This window comes from Filicampus tigris, chromosome 1 (assembly GCF_054856515.1).
Source record: "Filicampus tigris isolate MCC_2025a chromosome 1, RoL_Ftig_1.0, whole genome shotgun sequence".
NCBI lineage: Eukaryota > Metazoa > Chordata > Actinopteri > Syngnathiformes > Syngnathidae > Filicampus > Filicampus tigris.
Window position 1 is genome coordinate 17,605,919 of NC_141217.1, and position 16,227 is coordinate 17,622,145.

The following is a 16,227-nucleotide window of genomic DNA, read 5'->3' on the forward strand; positions in this document are numbered from 1 at the left end:
TTAGAGGTCGTACACTTTTTTTTCTTTCAATCTCAGTCGAGCCTTTGGTAATTTGAAAGGGTTATAGCTTATTGATTTATTGATACCTCCTCTTCTCCAAGGCAACATAATTGTCAGAAGTGCTTTCACCAGATGAGTTTCATTTCATGTTCAGACTTTGTAACAACACGGAGTCAAAAAAGCTGCTTATAAGAGTTAAAAAAGCTGTTTCATTAGGAAGAAAAGCATCAGTAACATGATTTATTTATTTAAAACAGAATCTAAAGACAAATGTCACTTGTGTGTGAACTAAGAAACAAAATAACAGGGTAAAAATATTCTAAAAAACAGGGCAAGAAGTTGCTTTTCAACATAACTTAATTTGCTGTTTTTTCTTTTATAAGTACACTGATTCTGTTTATGAATGTGCACTTGTAAAAGGAACTGAAACAGCACAATTAGATGAAGGCGGTTCAAAGAATGTTCTACTAGAAAACGATAGGCAAGATCAATAAATTCATTAGGCAGAAATCACTAACTGCATTTGTGTCTCCGTGGGCTGCTACCGCACACGGCAGTGGCCACATGTCCGACCAGCCATTTTAGATTTCATGACTGAGCTTTACAGACATACACAAATGTCGCTCAAGGACACAGAGAAAGGTGTGAGACGTGGCGTTCTCGAAACACACCCACACTTCCACTGGAAACGCGCAATTTCCTACAGCTGAGGTCAAAAAATAAATAAATGACACAAAATAAAAACATGCCTGATAGGCAGCATAATGTGGGGGAGGGGTAGCAGAAAAACACACCATGCAGTGAGGGAGAAGAGGAGTGGCACAGTCTCAGCATCCTTTGCAATGGCTGAGGAGGGTGCAGAGTGAGGAGATTGGCTGAGGCAGGGTGCAACGTCACCACCAGTGAGTGGGAGCTCTGAGGATGTTCCAGCAAGCTGGAAGGGAGCACATTCACTGGGAATTCACGCTGAGAGCTCAGCCGTTGTCAGCTGTGCACTAAGAGGAGTCCTCTGCAGAGAGCTTTTCCACAACCCACCGCCACTCCGTTCTCCAGCCATGAATTATTTGCGACGGCGTCTCTCGGACAGCACGTTTATCTCCAACCTGCCCAACGGCTACATGACAGACCTTCAGAGGCCTGACCCCGCTCAGCCTGCTCCAGCCGCCACCACCGCCTCTGCCAAGTCCCCCACAACCGGGCCCACGCCTCCGGCCACTTCCCCTGCTCCTGAGAAAAAAGCTCCGCCGGCTCAATCAAGCGGAGCTGGTTTCTTCAGCTCCATCACCAACGTTGTCAAGCAGACGGCTGCCTCAGCAGGGCTAGTGGAGCAAACCTCAGTCACGACACCCAAGAAGTTCAAGATTCTCCTGGTCATCGATGAACAGCAGCAAGAGTGGTAAGAGAAATGCGTTCCTCTGTCAAGACGCTATTTTAGTACGAGTCTCCAGATCAGCTAGTGTTTACGTCTGGATTTGACGAGTGATAACAACATCTCTATGAAAGACGATCTTGTGGTTTAAATGCCTGCTGGGACTAAGACACAAATCGATTCTCGTCCCACCACTAATGACTTTATGAGCTTCTCTCCTGTGCCGTTCTTGTGATTTTTCTTAAATCTTTTAACCTTTCCTTGCAATGTCTGTTTTTAAAATGGACGCTCCACAGGTTGCATCAATACGTGCAACAAGACAAAATACTGCAGTGCTTATCTCCCCTCCACCCCCACCCCCATCATCAATGGGGTTTCCCTCCACACACACCACATGACTTGCTCTGCACTAACATACAAAAATCACACACACTACACTGCAGCACAATATGTTTACAGTACTCTATAGATGAATGTAGCTATTATTTACCAGTCTTTATGAAGACTAATATGTCTAATTTAAGGCATACCATCTTTCACAGGAATGATTCTGTGTCGTGTAATGAGATTTCACATGTAGAGTAGTTGAAATCACCTTTGGGCAGAGTCTCTCTTGAGAAGGAAATGGAAATGAGTCCCATTTTCATTTTATTACATGTTATTGACAGCAATGCAGTTGCACAGTCAAGGAAGTTGCTCATACTTTTATATTATATTGCCCTCTATTTCACCGCATCACATGGCACGTCCTGTCGATGTGCAATCCACACGGAAGGATGTAAGCATGATAGCTGATAGTCTGGATTTTTTTTTTTTTTTTTTGTAATTTAGACCTTGCAATAAGACGGCATTTCAGACCACGTCACTTCTTGCAAATGTTAGGATAGCAACTCGATTGAGGCTGGGGAGCAGTCTCTGTGTGCATTGCAGACCATTTGTCTTGGATAAACCTGAATCAATGTTAATAAGATCAAGCGAGATGCCAACCTTGTGCATTAGCGAGCTACAATTTTGCTGCGAGCGGAGAGCCACACTCGTGCCGAGGAGTAGGTAATAATACAGCATCCAGTGGGAATACTGTACTGTAAAATGGCTACACACCTCTGTTCAAATGTCAGCTTTTTGTGATATAAAAATAACACCAAGATGAATCATTTCAAAAGTTTCTCCACCTGTATTGTGACCGATAAAAAAAAATCTTTTCAAGAGAGAAGTAAAAATAAACAACTGAGATAACGTGGTTTCACGGTGACAAGTGTGCAAACATAACTTGGATGTGGCTGAGTTCAGAATTAAAATTCAGAATTCCAACTACCGGTAAGCTTAAATGGGAGTCAGCACACACCTGCCATCATTTTAAAATTCAGATGTTCTCATAGGATGTCCACCTTTTTTTTTTACTTTCTATGAGACTTTCTGTAGATTTTTATCCACTGTGCATTGAAGCCAGCACAGCTCACCTAAATCAAAGTACTGATTTCTGATTGCTGCAGCTCAAAACGAGTCAGTTTAATTGGTGGGATAAATGTGTTTAAAACTATTGTCTTTTTTGCCAAATACAGTACAATATACAGTACAATGTGTACAGTTGTTTGTTTTTTTTAATCCCCCATACTAAGCACACTTGGGAGATCAGATATTGTACTCCATTCATTGATTTCCTCTCTCAAGTTACATCTATTTTTAATGGGCGCTCACAATTTCAGAGTGGGAGCCTTCATATCGGGTCACCTGGTTACATCAGCGTTGGTTCTGTTTGTGAGACCTTTAACCCGGTGCACAGAGTAAGCTAGGCCAGAACTGGCTTATAGTTTCTTTCATTAGCACGCCATTCTCTGTGGTTTGTAATGTAAGAGCAGTGTTAAGTTTATTGATTAATATAAGCGGTTGTCTTGAAATGATTTTCGTAACGCTAATTCAGACACGTTAGAAGAACTTTGTATTCTGGTCATACAATAGCAAGATGGAAAGCGCAGAACTTATAGCTTTTGGCAAAAGCATTAGGGTGATGAAATCTATTTCATTACTTTTGCTGAGTGGCTTCTGTCCTCTGTAATGCTGGCAACCTTGTGCAGTGCTGAAATCAACCATAAACTTCCATTCAGCCAAATCGCTTTCTCAAAAGGGTTTTGTGGCAAAATCCAGTATTTTATATATTATAATGATAACAATTATAACAAAACCATGATTCACACTGAGATTACTTAAACTGGTGATTCTGAATAATCATCAACCTAACTTCCCAAGTGACATGGCTTATATAGAATTCTTTACTTATAACATTGCCTTCTTTCAGTAAATCGCTGATAAAGCGACGTCTACACTCAACTAGCTTGCATATTTTCAAAGAATATCATACAGTAAATTGTTGTTGACCACATACTGAAAGATTAATTCTTTTCCTGGCACCTCCGGTATTGTTATTCTATAACATGCAAGTATTGACATACACTCCTAATATTTGGTAATGAAATATACTGTTCATACATACTGCGAGATATTTTTATTTATAGCTGTATGGTTAAGCAGTTTGTCAACAAGATAAAACCGCTTTGATCAAATAATGAGCCCAGATTATTCTGCAAGTCATCCATGGATATTTGGTGGCAAGAAGACTGTGCTATGAATTGCCCTTTTGATGGGAGGAGCACATTTTTTGTCTTTCACGTCGCATTAAACTGATTGCCAACTTGTACTTTTTCCCTCTACGCTACACAATGAGAAAAAAAAATGTCTGCAATATTTTGACCGTGTTGCAGAGGACTATGTTGGCCAATACTCATCCGTAAAAAGTCAATTGAATTGGCCAAGTGGGAGATTTCACAACACAGCAAAAATTCTCACTTACCAACTTCTCCTATGAATTATCACCGTGAACATTTTTACAGTGACAGCTTTACTTTAACATACCACCTTTAATTAATTTGATTATCTTGATTGTCAAATGCACTCATAAAACAAGTCCCAGCTCCTTTTGTTTATGATCTGATGTTTGATTCAGGTCAAGAGGATCCATATTGATTCCTCCGACAAATAAATAATGCAAGTAAACAGCTGCAATCGTGCTCTCTTCTCTCCCCTGGCGTGCATGCGAAAGGCGCGTTAAACATCATGCAGGAGAAAATGTAGCATATGCAGCACGTAGAGAAGTATATCAGGTACGAAGCCACTTGAATGGTTTCTGGATGTCTGCCATGACGAGGAGAGTGAGAAACCTTGGACTGAGGATGCTTTTAGTGATGTGGCTGTCGAGGTGAATATTAATATGCTGGATGATGTTCTTCAAGCATACAGTCAGGTTCAGAACAGCAACTCAAGGAATTAAAGTCATTTGTTGCTTGGTAGTACCCCCATTTTCACGGACTCATTATTATTTGTGCAATTGACACAACTGTAAATATCAACAAATGTGAACTTTGTTGTCAATCGCGATCCAAAGTCTGGAGTCCTTGGACTGATTTCATTCTCCTACTGGAGATTCCTTACAAGGCCTTAATTTACAATCAAAATCTACAATCAAAAGTCAGCTTCATGAATGTAATGAAAACATAATTAAAAGATTGTTCAAACAGACAAACAAACAAACATGTATTTGGCCATTAAAAAAAAGTATTCTTATTTGTCATTTAAATTGCAAAGTCTTGTGCAAAAAAAAAAAAGTTTATCCACCATCAGTCAAAAGCAAAGAACAGGCTCGCTAGCAGGGTGTAGAGAAAGAACGCCGTCGATATGAACCTGTTTGCTCTCATAGACCCGCTTCAGTGTGGCTGATGGCCAACCAGGGGAGGCGACACAGTGTGGAGGCAGAATCCTGTTTGCCTCACCTCACACGTTGTCTGTGGTTTTATGCAAACAGGAAAACTAAATATCTAACCAAAATGTAAAGAATGCATATCGTCGCTGTCCTGTGAAAAACACTTATGTCCAATTTTTGAATTTTTTTTTTTCACGTTAATGCAATGTCTGTAACGCGGAAACATCATTCACCTAAAAATAAGAAAATTGAAAAAAAATGGACAAGTGTTTTTCACAGGACAGCGACGATATACTACAAGTATCTGAAAACGTATTGGAGATACAGGAAGTGAGAACAGTCACTTCAGAATAGGCACCTCTGTTGTCGTACAACAAGGTAGTCGTAGTTGCTCTGCGCCAGCTCTGCTTTTACTGAGAGATTGGGGTGAGGCTGGCTACTCGCTGCCTCCCTTTGTGTCTGGCACATGTATTTGAACAGGAAATACACACATTCATTCGTGATTATGAGATCATTATTGGATTTAAGAAGATATAGCACAGTCATTGTTTCATTGTTTTTCTCCCTTCTTGACTGTGCCTCCTCTGCTTACGGCGTGGGCATATAGCAGGGACGCATATACCGGTACTGTAACTGTTCAGTAACTTGTGATGTTATGTCTCTTTAGACCGAAGTAACAAGATTAACTGTGAGGTGTAAAGGGGTTTACTCTCTGATCACAAGGAACCAAAAAACAAAACCGATAAGTACTTTACGGAGCAGATGGATAAGACGATGAACATCTTGTAAAAGAAAGTCAAGCCTTGTTAAAGGCGAAAATAAATAAATAAATATCGTGGCCAAATACGTGGCCTAATCTCAATATGGAGCCAAAAGTGGGCATGTTTGGACAAAACTGATGGCAGAATGTTTGGAAAATATTTTTTCACAACTTTTGGCCATATCTGTATTGCGAAACTCCAGTTGAAGTGCAGAATAGAATAAATCCTTTGGCGAGCAGATATCAAAGGCTTTACCGTGCATTATCTCTGCGTGGGCTTCTAAGTGTTGTGTTGTGGAACCATAGTCTGTCTCTTATCTATTTACCTCCCAGTGAACAGTCGTTTTTTATTCACCCCGAATGATTCCTGTTTTAAGGTTTGTTTTCCGGCAAAGTCAAACAAATCTCCACACTGCAATTAGTTTCTGAATGAATTATTCATCTTTAGAGCGGCAGTAATTAAAGGCAGGAAGAGCAGGGTACATGACAGCAGATAGTGAGCACACTCCCAGAAAAGAAAACATGTTTTCTGATGCATCCTATGGATAAGAATTTCATAATGTTTCGTAAGAGAGCCTTTGTAAATGCTCGTCTGAACCCGAAAGATGGAAACCTCCTGAAAAATCTCCCCCATAGCAAGAGGAGAACATTAGAGGCATGTTTTCTCTCTGATCCTCTTAGTGTTTATAAATACACATTAGCACACCATAGTCCTTTATATCGGCTGTAGTAGGGCTGTTAGTAGTGGATAAAAGCCAAAGATACATACAGTAGGCTACACTTATACATCTGACACTCTCCTTGTGGCTTTTCGTATCCTGTATATTGATCCATTCTAATCTCTACCCGATAGGAAAGGTCCATCTGTTATACAGTGATTTTTTTTTTTGCAAGATGGAGGATTTGTACAGCCAAATTATTTTAAAGACAATAATGTTCTTTAAATCTTTAAATACACAGTAATCTGATTTGCTAATTGTGAAAAGTGCAGTGCTTTCTGAAGTTACATAACAGTCCACATTGGGAATTTGTCAATTTGGCCTCATTCCATCACCCTCCAAAACAAATACCATATGCTATGAAATCAGATCAACCTCCAGAGCAAATACATGCATTCAAAATCATTTGAATGGTGGACTGGCAGGTAAAAAGGCTAAATATATTTGTCATTGCCATTATTTTGGTGGTCTATCTTGGTGGACCAGGCAGAATGGCCTCCATGTTGTGTTAGCACTACCATCAATACAACCGTACTTGAATTGGCTTGTTTTCTCATTTCCCATCATGTCTTCATCTCTTCTACTACCACTTCTGCATGGCTATTTAATGTGACACATTGTGAATGACACACTAATTCTGTATACAACATTTACACGCCAGAGAGTAATTTAAACCAATAGATCATGAGACATTGGCTAACTAATTTTACCCCGACAAATTACAATACAATGGTAGGAGAGCAGAGCAAAAAATATTCCTGATTATAAGTATGTACTATAATATGGTTTATAATGTGTGGAATGTTGCATATGAATCCACGTAATTCATTCTTTATGCTGTTTGAAATGATCTGGAATAATTACTAATGTTAAGTTGTTTTCCATCTTTATTTTTTTCATTTGTTTCAACCCAGGGCCAAGTTATTCAGAGGAAAGAAAATCTATGGAGACTATGACATCAAAGTGGAACAGGTCAGTTTGTAGCCACATTAAGGGCTTCTGTATTAAAATAAAAAATGTTGAGAAGTTGGTCCTCAAGTGCCAATGTAATCATTGACTCTCCAGGCGGAATTTAGTGAGATCAGCATCATGGCTCAGGCCAATGGGACAAGCAGCGTTACGATGCAGGTTTTCAGAAATGGCACCAAGGTTGTCAGGTATGGAACTTCAACACAGATATCCAAGTCTAGTGCTGATGACCTTATTTTGTCCGTGTTGACTAATTGTGGTCACATCCGTCTCTCTTATTTTCTAGGTCATTCAAGCCAGACTTTGTGCTCATTCGCCAGCATGCCTTCAGTATGACCCAGAATGAAGATTTCCGCAACCTTATTATCGGTCTGCAGTACGGAGGTGTTCCGAGCATTAACTCATTGGAGTCCATCTACAATCTGTGTGACAAGCCCTGGGCGGTAAGGCCCTCAGCAGTGAGCCACGCCATGACCACAGAGCTGAGCAGTAGTGAGATCGTGACGTGCTTTGCTGCTGTTTATCTGACTTTAAAAATATTGTATATATATTTCTGTGTGTGTCCAGTTTGCCCAGCTTATCAACACGTTCAGAAAGTTGGGTGCTGACAAGTTTCCATTGATTGAGCAGACCTTTTACCCAAACTACAAGGAGATGGTGAGAAAGGCAGCAACCCTTTCTTGTATCAATGTGTGACACTCACCATTATTTTGTCACTGATCACAACACTCAAATTATATATGTAATACTTTATAGGTGAGCATGCCATCCTTCCCTGTGGTTGTCAAGATTGGACATGCCCACTCTGGCATCGGAAAGGTTTGGCAGTCACACAGTTTAAGACACTATTGTTTTATTCATTTTTTGGGGGAAAATGATCTTGCATTTTGCAACATATAACATTGGAAGTATTTGTGTGTGGTTTTGCAGGTAAAGGTTGATAATCACAGTAAGTTTCAGGACATAGCCAGTGTCGTGGCTCTCACCCAGACATACACTACCACTGAGCCTCTCATTGAGTCCAAGTATGACATCAGAATCCAGAAGATTGGCACAGACTACAAAGCCTATATGTAGGTTTGATTACACTCTCCTAGCTCAAATTAAATGAAGGGGATGGGAATTGTTCTAATGTTTAGGCCTTCATTCTAATCCCAGGAGAACATCTATGTCAGGCAACTGGAAGACCAACACTGGCTCGGCGATGCTGGAGCAAGTGGCCATGACTGACAAGTAGGTCTTAAAAAAAAATGAAGCCAACTCTTCAACACAAACATAGTCCAGTAGAAAAAGATTTTTCTGGAGAAAAAAAAATCAGCAACTTTTGAACATATACTTGTAGACTTGGTCAACCTTTTCTTTACATTATTATTATTTTTTTTAATCAGAGATGCAAGTAAACTTTTCTAGAATTTTTTTGGGTGCTGATTAGTAATCTGCCCTTTTTCTCCAGCACATCACAATTTTATGATATTATTATTATTATCATTAATAACAATAATCATAATCATATTATTATTAAGGCGGCACGGTGGTCGACTGGTTAGCACGTCCGCCTCACAGTTCAGAGGTCGTGGGTTCGATCCCGGCTCCGGCCTCCCTGTGTGGAGTTTGCATGTTCTCCCCGTGCCTGCGTGGGTTTTCTCCGGGCACTCCGGTTTCCTCCCACATTCCAAAAACATGCATGGTAAGTTGATTGGATACTCTAAATTGCCCCTAGGTGTGATTGTGAGTGCGGATGTTTGTTTGTCTCTGTGTGCCCTGCGATTGGCTGGCAACCAATTCGGGGTGTCCCCCGCCTACTGCCCAAAGACAGCTGGGATAGGCTCCAGCACGCCCCGCGACCCTTGTGAGGAGAAGCGGTACAGATAATGGATGGATGGATATTATTATTAATAACAATAATAATAATGATAATAATAATATAAACCTGATGTACTTCAAAAAAAGTACATTCTTTAAATCAGCAGCAGATTACCTTCGGAGAACATAAAGCGATCTTATTCAAATTTGTTGTTGATCAGTGTTATTAGAAAATGAAGCTAAACTGTAGTTAGACACTTTAGCCTAAGATACTGGAGTGAACTTTTGAGTTGCGTCTCCTTGACACCTTTCAGATACAAGCTGTGGGTTGACACATGCTCAGAGATTTTTGGCGGTCTGGATATTTGTGCAGTCAAGGCCATTCACGGGAAGGATGGAAGAGATTACATCACAGAGGTAGGAGTCTCACAACTGACAGCACGTCTTGGAAATGGCCATTGAAATACCACGTTTCTGAACCTCTGAACATCATTACAAACAAGCTGTGGTAGAAAATGCAATTCAGTCGAACACGGGGGAACGTCATATACTCAGGTTACGGAACATTTATCATTTGCTAAAATTAACTTGATTCGTGAATTCCAAAGAATCAGTCCAAAAAAAAAAAAAAAAGCATTAATGTAAACTGTTTTTGCACGCAAACTCGACACAGCAGGGCCAGATTCAGAATTTGAATCTGCGACCTCAGAAGTCCAAGGCAGATGGGCTAACCACTCAAACACCATTCCTCTGTTATCATAATCATATCAAGGGCATAAAAAGTTATTGCAAAAATCTGATGTATTGAAAGTAAAAAAATATATATCGCTGGTGTTGGGCCAAACCCTCATAAGTCACATTTTGTTGAATTTCATATTTTTTCAAAAATCTACTCTGTTGGTCAGTCCGCATGTAGGGTGTTACTTTAACACATTATAGACCAATCTAAAGTGTTGACAAAGGCTTTCTCTCTTTCACGATGCAATGCTAATTGGTTGAACAAACTTGCCAATTTTGGTGGTCTCCTGAAAAGTGACTATTTCGGAGATACAAGATTTTGGCCCGACGCCAGCGATATGTTATTTTATTAATTATGTCAACACTTGAAAATGGGGACCATTTTCAGTCCTTAAGAGCATAAATGTTCACCAAATGTTAAGGTGCCTCAACAGTTAATAAAAATGACTTCCAACTTTGTATATGGGATTTATTGGACAATCTGCCCCCACTGAAATATTAGATCTGAGTTCTTTCAAATATATTTTTAACATCTTCAGTCAGATCCCCTGAAATATTGATTAAGAACTTTTCTCTTGTTCCTTCCGATCAAGTGTTTCAAGATTTCAGACACGATGTGAGATCTTTCATGTGGACAAAGTGGAACTGATGACATATCCAATCAATGTGATGCAGGTGGTGGGCTCATCCATGCCCCTGGTGGGGGAGCACCAGTCCGAGGACAGACAGCTCATTTCTGACATGGTGCTGACTAAAATGAATCAGATAGCTGAGAAGGAGGCAAACGCCCCCCGAAAACCCATGACAGTGCAACCATCCCAGGTAGACAAGCTCACGTATTAACTGCAAAAAAGAAAGAGAAAAAAAAAAAGGTTTTAGGGCTAAAAATACAAGTTGTGTTTTTTTACAGTGCGCTTGCAGATATTGGGTGATGTAAAATATCATTTCCACAATGAGAACATGTTTTTGATCCTTTCAGGGTACGGGCCAGAAAGGGGAAATAACAGGTGAGACCATGAGAAACGGTACTGGCCGCCCTCCTCAAGGTTGTCTGCAGTACATCCTCGACTGTAATGGCGTGGCTGTGGGTCCAAAACCAGTCCAGGCTAACTGAATGAGCTAAGAGGAGGTCTCAGAATCAACCTAAAGCTGAACACAAGCGTGTGTGGGGACCGATAGCTAGGATCACAACTGGAGGGCCGGTGCTCAGCTCATTGCATCCGAGTGACGCCCTGGACTGTGTTTGTAACTCTATGCAGAGTCCTAATGTACTGTCTACTTGTTGATTTGTGTGCTTGTATCGGTCACCTGTGTTTCAGTAGCTGTGGATTTTCTTTAGAGCTGCTGTGGATGATGTAAGAAGCAGATTGTGCCTACACTGAGTTCAGTGCCGCTCTGTGCTACTTGTTTGACCAACTGTGAGCCTTTTATTTGGACTTTTTCTGTTTTCTACTTGGCTGTGTATCTTTCAGTAGTGTTCAAACTGTGGAACTTAGTTCTTGATATGTATACAGTACTTGGGTGTGTATGGCTTTGGTTGTTATTTTCATACATATAATGACAGATAATTATTTTTGTTTTGCATGACTGATACCTAAGAGGGATGTTCTTGTAACAGTGCGGTTCTAAGACGTGTTCCCCATAATACATGCAAATGTGTCATAGCCAATACGTACATGCTCACTACCAAACATGCATTAACACGCTGATCCAACATACACATACACATACACATACACAGGTTGGCTGTTTTTTGTTTTGTTTTGTTTTTTGTTTAAATCTATCACTTCTATAGTACTGTCAGATTGATGGAAAAAAAGAGATTATTTAGCGCAAATGAAATGTGTAATTAAAATTTTAAATGCTAGATTATATTAGGAAGGAAGTTGTGCAGGTGTCATTGCACACACATCTTAAACATATTTGTATGATTTTGAACCAAAGATAGAATTATTTTAATTACTGTATGATTTATTTAACCCATGATGTAAATATATCCACGAGGTTCCAAATAATCCTGCATTTAGGCATTGCAGATGCACTCTCAAGATAATAGTTTGACGTGTGACCAATCACGGGTCAAGGAAATAAAGCTGTATCAAATAGGTATCCTCTATTTACAGCTTCTTAGAATATGTCTGAAGTCAAATCTACCACAAAATGTCCTTCCGTGACCATGCACTGGGTATCTATAATCGTGTTGCCATGACAACAGTGCAAGTGCTCTGAGCGTTAGGTTCGACTTGTTCCTGCTCAATTTATCACACTCCCCCTGTGAGTGGATAGAAAGTGCAATTTTTTAAAATTGTTATTGTTACATATTTAATTTGAAATCAGCTCTTCCATGCAATTGATTCCAATAGTTATAGTCATCCAAAACATTTGATCGCAAACGTTACAATTGGTTGTTTCTCGTCTTGTGGCCCAATCCGTTTAAAGCTATGGTGATACAACTGAAATCGCAGCCAAATCATCTGTACAAAGAAATTTGCACAGAGAGCTACCATGATAAAACGAAATCTGTTCTGCAAGCTCTGTGTGCAGTTGTTTTCCGGTTGTATCAAGTGTATCTGTGAGCGTATCCTTGTACAAGCCATGCCTGAGGCTTAATGGATGTGTCGTACTGTTTACTAGGAAATATGCCATGACAGTGATTTCGAAGGGAGCACACACTGCAAGTACCAAGCGTCTGACCACTAAACGTGGACATGCTTTTTGGCCTAATTGTTAAGATAAAACCTATTCAGAGCTGCCAGACTTTAAATTTTAAGGGTCATAGTAGGTGAATTGCTGTTGGACTGTTTTAACCTTGACTGGAATACAATACTACTGTGGAAAGATCCATAACGTTTAGTCCCCTCTGTCAATGGCAATAAAGCTTCCTTTGCACTGGAGGAAAACATAAATGGATCCATTTTCTTTCGTACTTGCCCTCACGCTTGCAGGTGAGCTGGAGCTCCTCCCAGCTGACTCTGGGAAAAAGGCGTGGTACATCATACGACTCCAGGCCAGTCAATCATAAAGCTTACTGTGTTTGTCAACCTTTATCTGCAAAACCACGCAGAAATGTCTCATACAGTATCATATGAAAACATGAAATATATCAGAGATTTGGTTGTATGACCAGATCGAGATGTATCATCCAGCTTGCTGTATTCACAACACTGAACACCCATTACAGTTTATAGCGTTCAACACCCACACTACTTCCCTGACGAGACCTTGAGGAATGATTCAGGAGTATACATTGTTTGCTAAACTGTATCTGACATAAGAATGCTTCTTTAGTTAGTTTGTGGTAGACGGTAGATGGCTGGATTGATAGATCAAACATCACATTGTCAATAAAGCAAAGTTTAGAAGAATTATGATCAGCATTACTTGATCATACATTTGCCATTTATGATCCTATATGTTCACATTTCTAAATCAATATATGCAACAGACGCGTTCAATTTTTCTCATCCTGGAATCCTCCGGTGACCACTTCTCAGTGTTTATATGACCCAAGAAACCATTTAAACCTTCCTAAACTGCGCTCACTAAAGGGTCCAAAATTGTCCTTCCGGAGTATATGAGCTCAGGAGTTGCATTTATTGCATAGAGCTCACAGACCATCTGTCTGTGATTTAAAGCTGCAATTAACACTTTTAATTAATGGGTCTGATCATTAATTAAAATTGGCAGCATGCACTTCCTGTGGCAGAGCTGGTCACTTGACCCTATTTTGCCCGTCCGGCCGCGACCCTCCACCCTTGACCTGGGTACCCTTCCGGCCGTGACCCTCCGGCCATATTCATAAACATTGTCGGCCTCCCCCCCCCCCAAAAAAGCGTCCGTCCGTGATTGACGTCGCCGCGGGAGAGATGCTAACGGCAGAGGCTTTTTAAAGATCATTAGTTGGCTAATTTACAATTCGAACCCGCTGTGGACACGCTTCAGTAGTACTTACCCAACTGCGTGTGCTTACTTGCATTGCGAGCCCCGGGGTTGGATTTGTCGTATTGTATGTATAAATAATTTTTTGGGTCCAACAGACGGCCAGAAGTTGCAGTCAACAAGTTACTTATTTTCCACACTTTCCCTCCTTCACACTTCCCTGCCTTCAAAATAAAAGCATACCAGCAAACCACTATACACAGCAGGTTTGCTACAGCGCATTTCTGGAAGTAGGAAGACGCCAGAAGAACTGCAAGTGCACTCCACCTTGATGTGCCGGCGTCATCCTTGAGTGCTGCACGCAGCTTGACTATACTCGTGGACACAAGTTGTTTTGAAACACGTTCCAAGTCGGGGAGCATCGCTTCAAAACAGCTACAACAATGGATATCGTGCCTGCTACAACCATAAAGGGACCGAGATGACTATACGATGCATTTAATTTTATTGCGAAAACGATCTGGAAGGTGGCGGCTAAGGGTGAACTTGGGTGAGTAGCCAAACTAGTTTGCTTTGCAGCAGCAACGAGCTGCATGGTGCATTCTCTCCTGTGGGAAACTGTATGTCATCGCAACATGTGACATAATGGACCGATCAGAGTAGCAACAATTCCTGACGTGTGCGTGTCGCCAACAGCACAATGTGTCGGTCATGTGAATCAATGCAGCAGTTGTCGCTCTCGCCGTTGCGGTAGTAGAAAGAAGCCTAAAAAGAAGCCTTTCACCAAGTAGGCTGAGATGAAATTTGGCCGCCTCCCGAGCACGCATTAGGTGCCGATTAGTGGGCCGGTCTAAAATCCACTTCCGGCCATGCTTAGTCCAACCTTTTTATTTAATTTTTCAGCTCCCACCCCCCGCCCCAAAAATGGGCATTCGGCCAGGCCGGAGGGTCCGACCGGTCCAGCCCAGGGAAGGACTTCCCAGCTCTGTCCTGTGGTTTAGAGAAGAACAGCTATTATAGACTCAAATGCATTTAACAGCTCTGTGGAAAAAGAGAGAACCTTGCTGCCACCTGCTGGTACAACTGACACACAAATGAAGTGTGTCCGCATGGTTACATAATCAAGCGTGACGACTGCACCGTACTGTATTGCAGAGCCGGGCATTCCGCCTATGTGACGGACCGGTCCGTCTATCCGCCTACGACAGATGCCCATTTTGGAGGCGATAAACCAAGCATAAGCATAGTCGGAAGCCCATTTTTATCCATGTATGTAATTGTCTATTTTCGCGGTGGGGTTTCAATTACTGCAGCGAGGTTTCTGTAACAATAGCATTGTTAGATGACTTGTTGTTGTTTGGGGGACAGATTTGAGTGAGGGAACAGGTGAGAGGAAGTGAAGTTTTCACAATGTTAAGAGACTGAGGCCCAATCCCAATATCCGCACTTATCCACACCCTACGGTCTTCACTGAAGTGCGCACGTTGTCGAAGTGCACGAAGGCTTCAAGGGCGCAGGTTACAAGTGCACAAAAATTGCAGAATTGGGACAGTGGCTGTGACGTCACTATGGCTATGGCTCCATTATTCGGACTTTTGCGGCTCCTACACGATATGTGGCGCATGCGCAGAAGTTTGCTAAATACGGCAGCTACACTAGGACAAATACATAGGTAAACGGGTAAATGATGACTTTAAAAAATCGATTGGAATTACAAATATACAAATGACAAACTTAATTTGATAATTACACTTGAAGATACATTTTTTCGGCACAGGTACAGGAATGCCACAGAATGTCCCGTTTCCCACTATTTTGGTCAAATCCGCGATGAATTGTGGGTAATATGCATCGGTTTATGGGCCATGGATGCGGGCTCAGCCGATGTGCGGAACAAGGGTGCAAAGGGGGCGGGGCGACAAGGCACTTCGCAGAATTGGGACACCCTTCACACCTGTACCCTCGGCGGGAACGCGCAAGTGAGGGGCACAAAGGTGCAAGTGTGGGTATTGAGATTGGGCCTGAGACGGCTGGACTAAATGCCTCTCCTTTAAATTCGGCGAGGCTTCTGAGGTATTTAAAGGTACATAAAGCCCCAAAAAGGACCTGGAAGGTGCTAAAAGGAGACACATTGAGTCCGGCTGTGGTGAGGCTTGGATGCCGCAGTGAGTCAGTATTTCGTTTGAAATATCACCTGGGGGTGAGCGGTTGAGTCGGTAGTTTGATGTAGTTGGTG

The 16,227-nt window shown here is 41.4% G+C and overlaps 1 protein-coding gene across 1 annotated transcript; it reads left to right on the plus strand.

The window, feature by feature from the left end:
- Positions 1-885: 885 nt before the first annotated feature.
- On the plus strand, positions 886-13,018 carry syn2a (synapsin IIa). The gene is made up of 11 exons (XM_086022632.1): positions 886-1,396; positions 7,517-7,574; positions 7,668-7,759; positions 7,858-8,014; positions 8,139-8,228; positions 8,328-8,390; positions 8,502-8,644; positions 8,730-8,804; positions 9,689-9,791; positions 10,788-10,934; positions 11,092-13,018. Exons 1-11 carry the CDS (start codon positions 1,056-1,058, stop codon positions 11,224-11,226), a joined length of 1,404 nt encoding a protein of 467 aa, XP_085878758.1. The 5' UTR covers positions 886-1,055; the 3' UTR covers positions 11,227-13,018.
- The last annotated feature ends 3,209 nt before the right edge of the window (positions 13,019-16,227 follow it).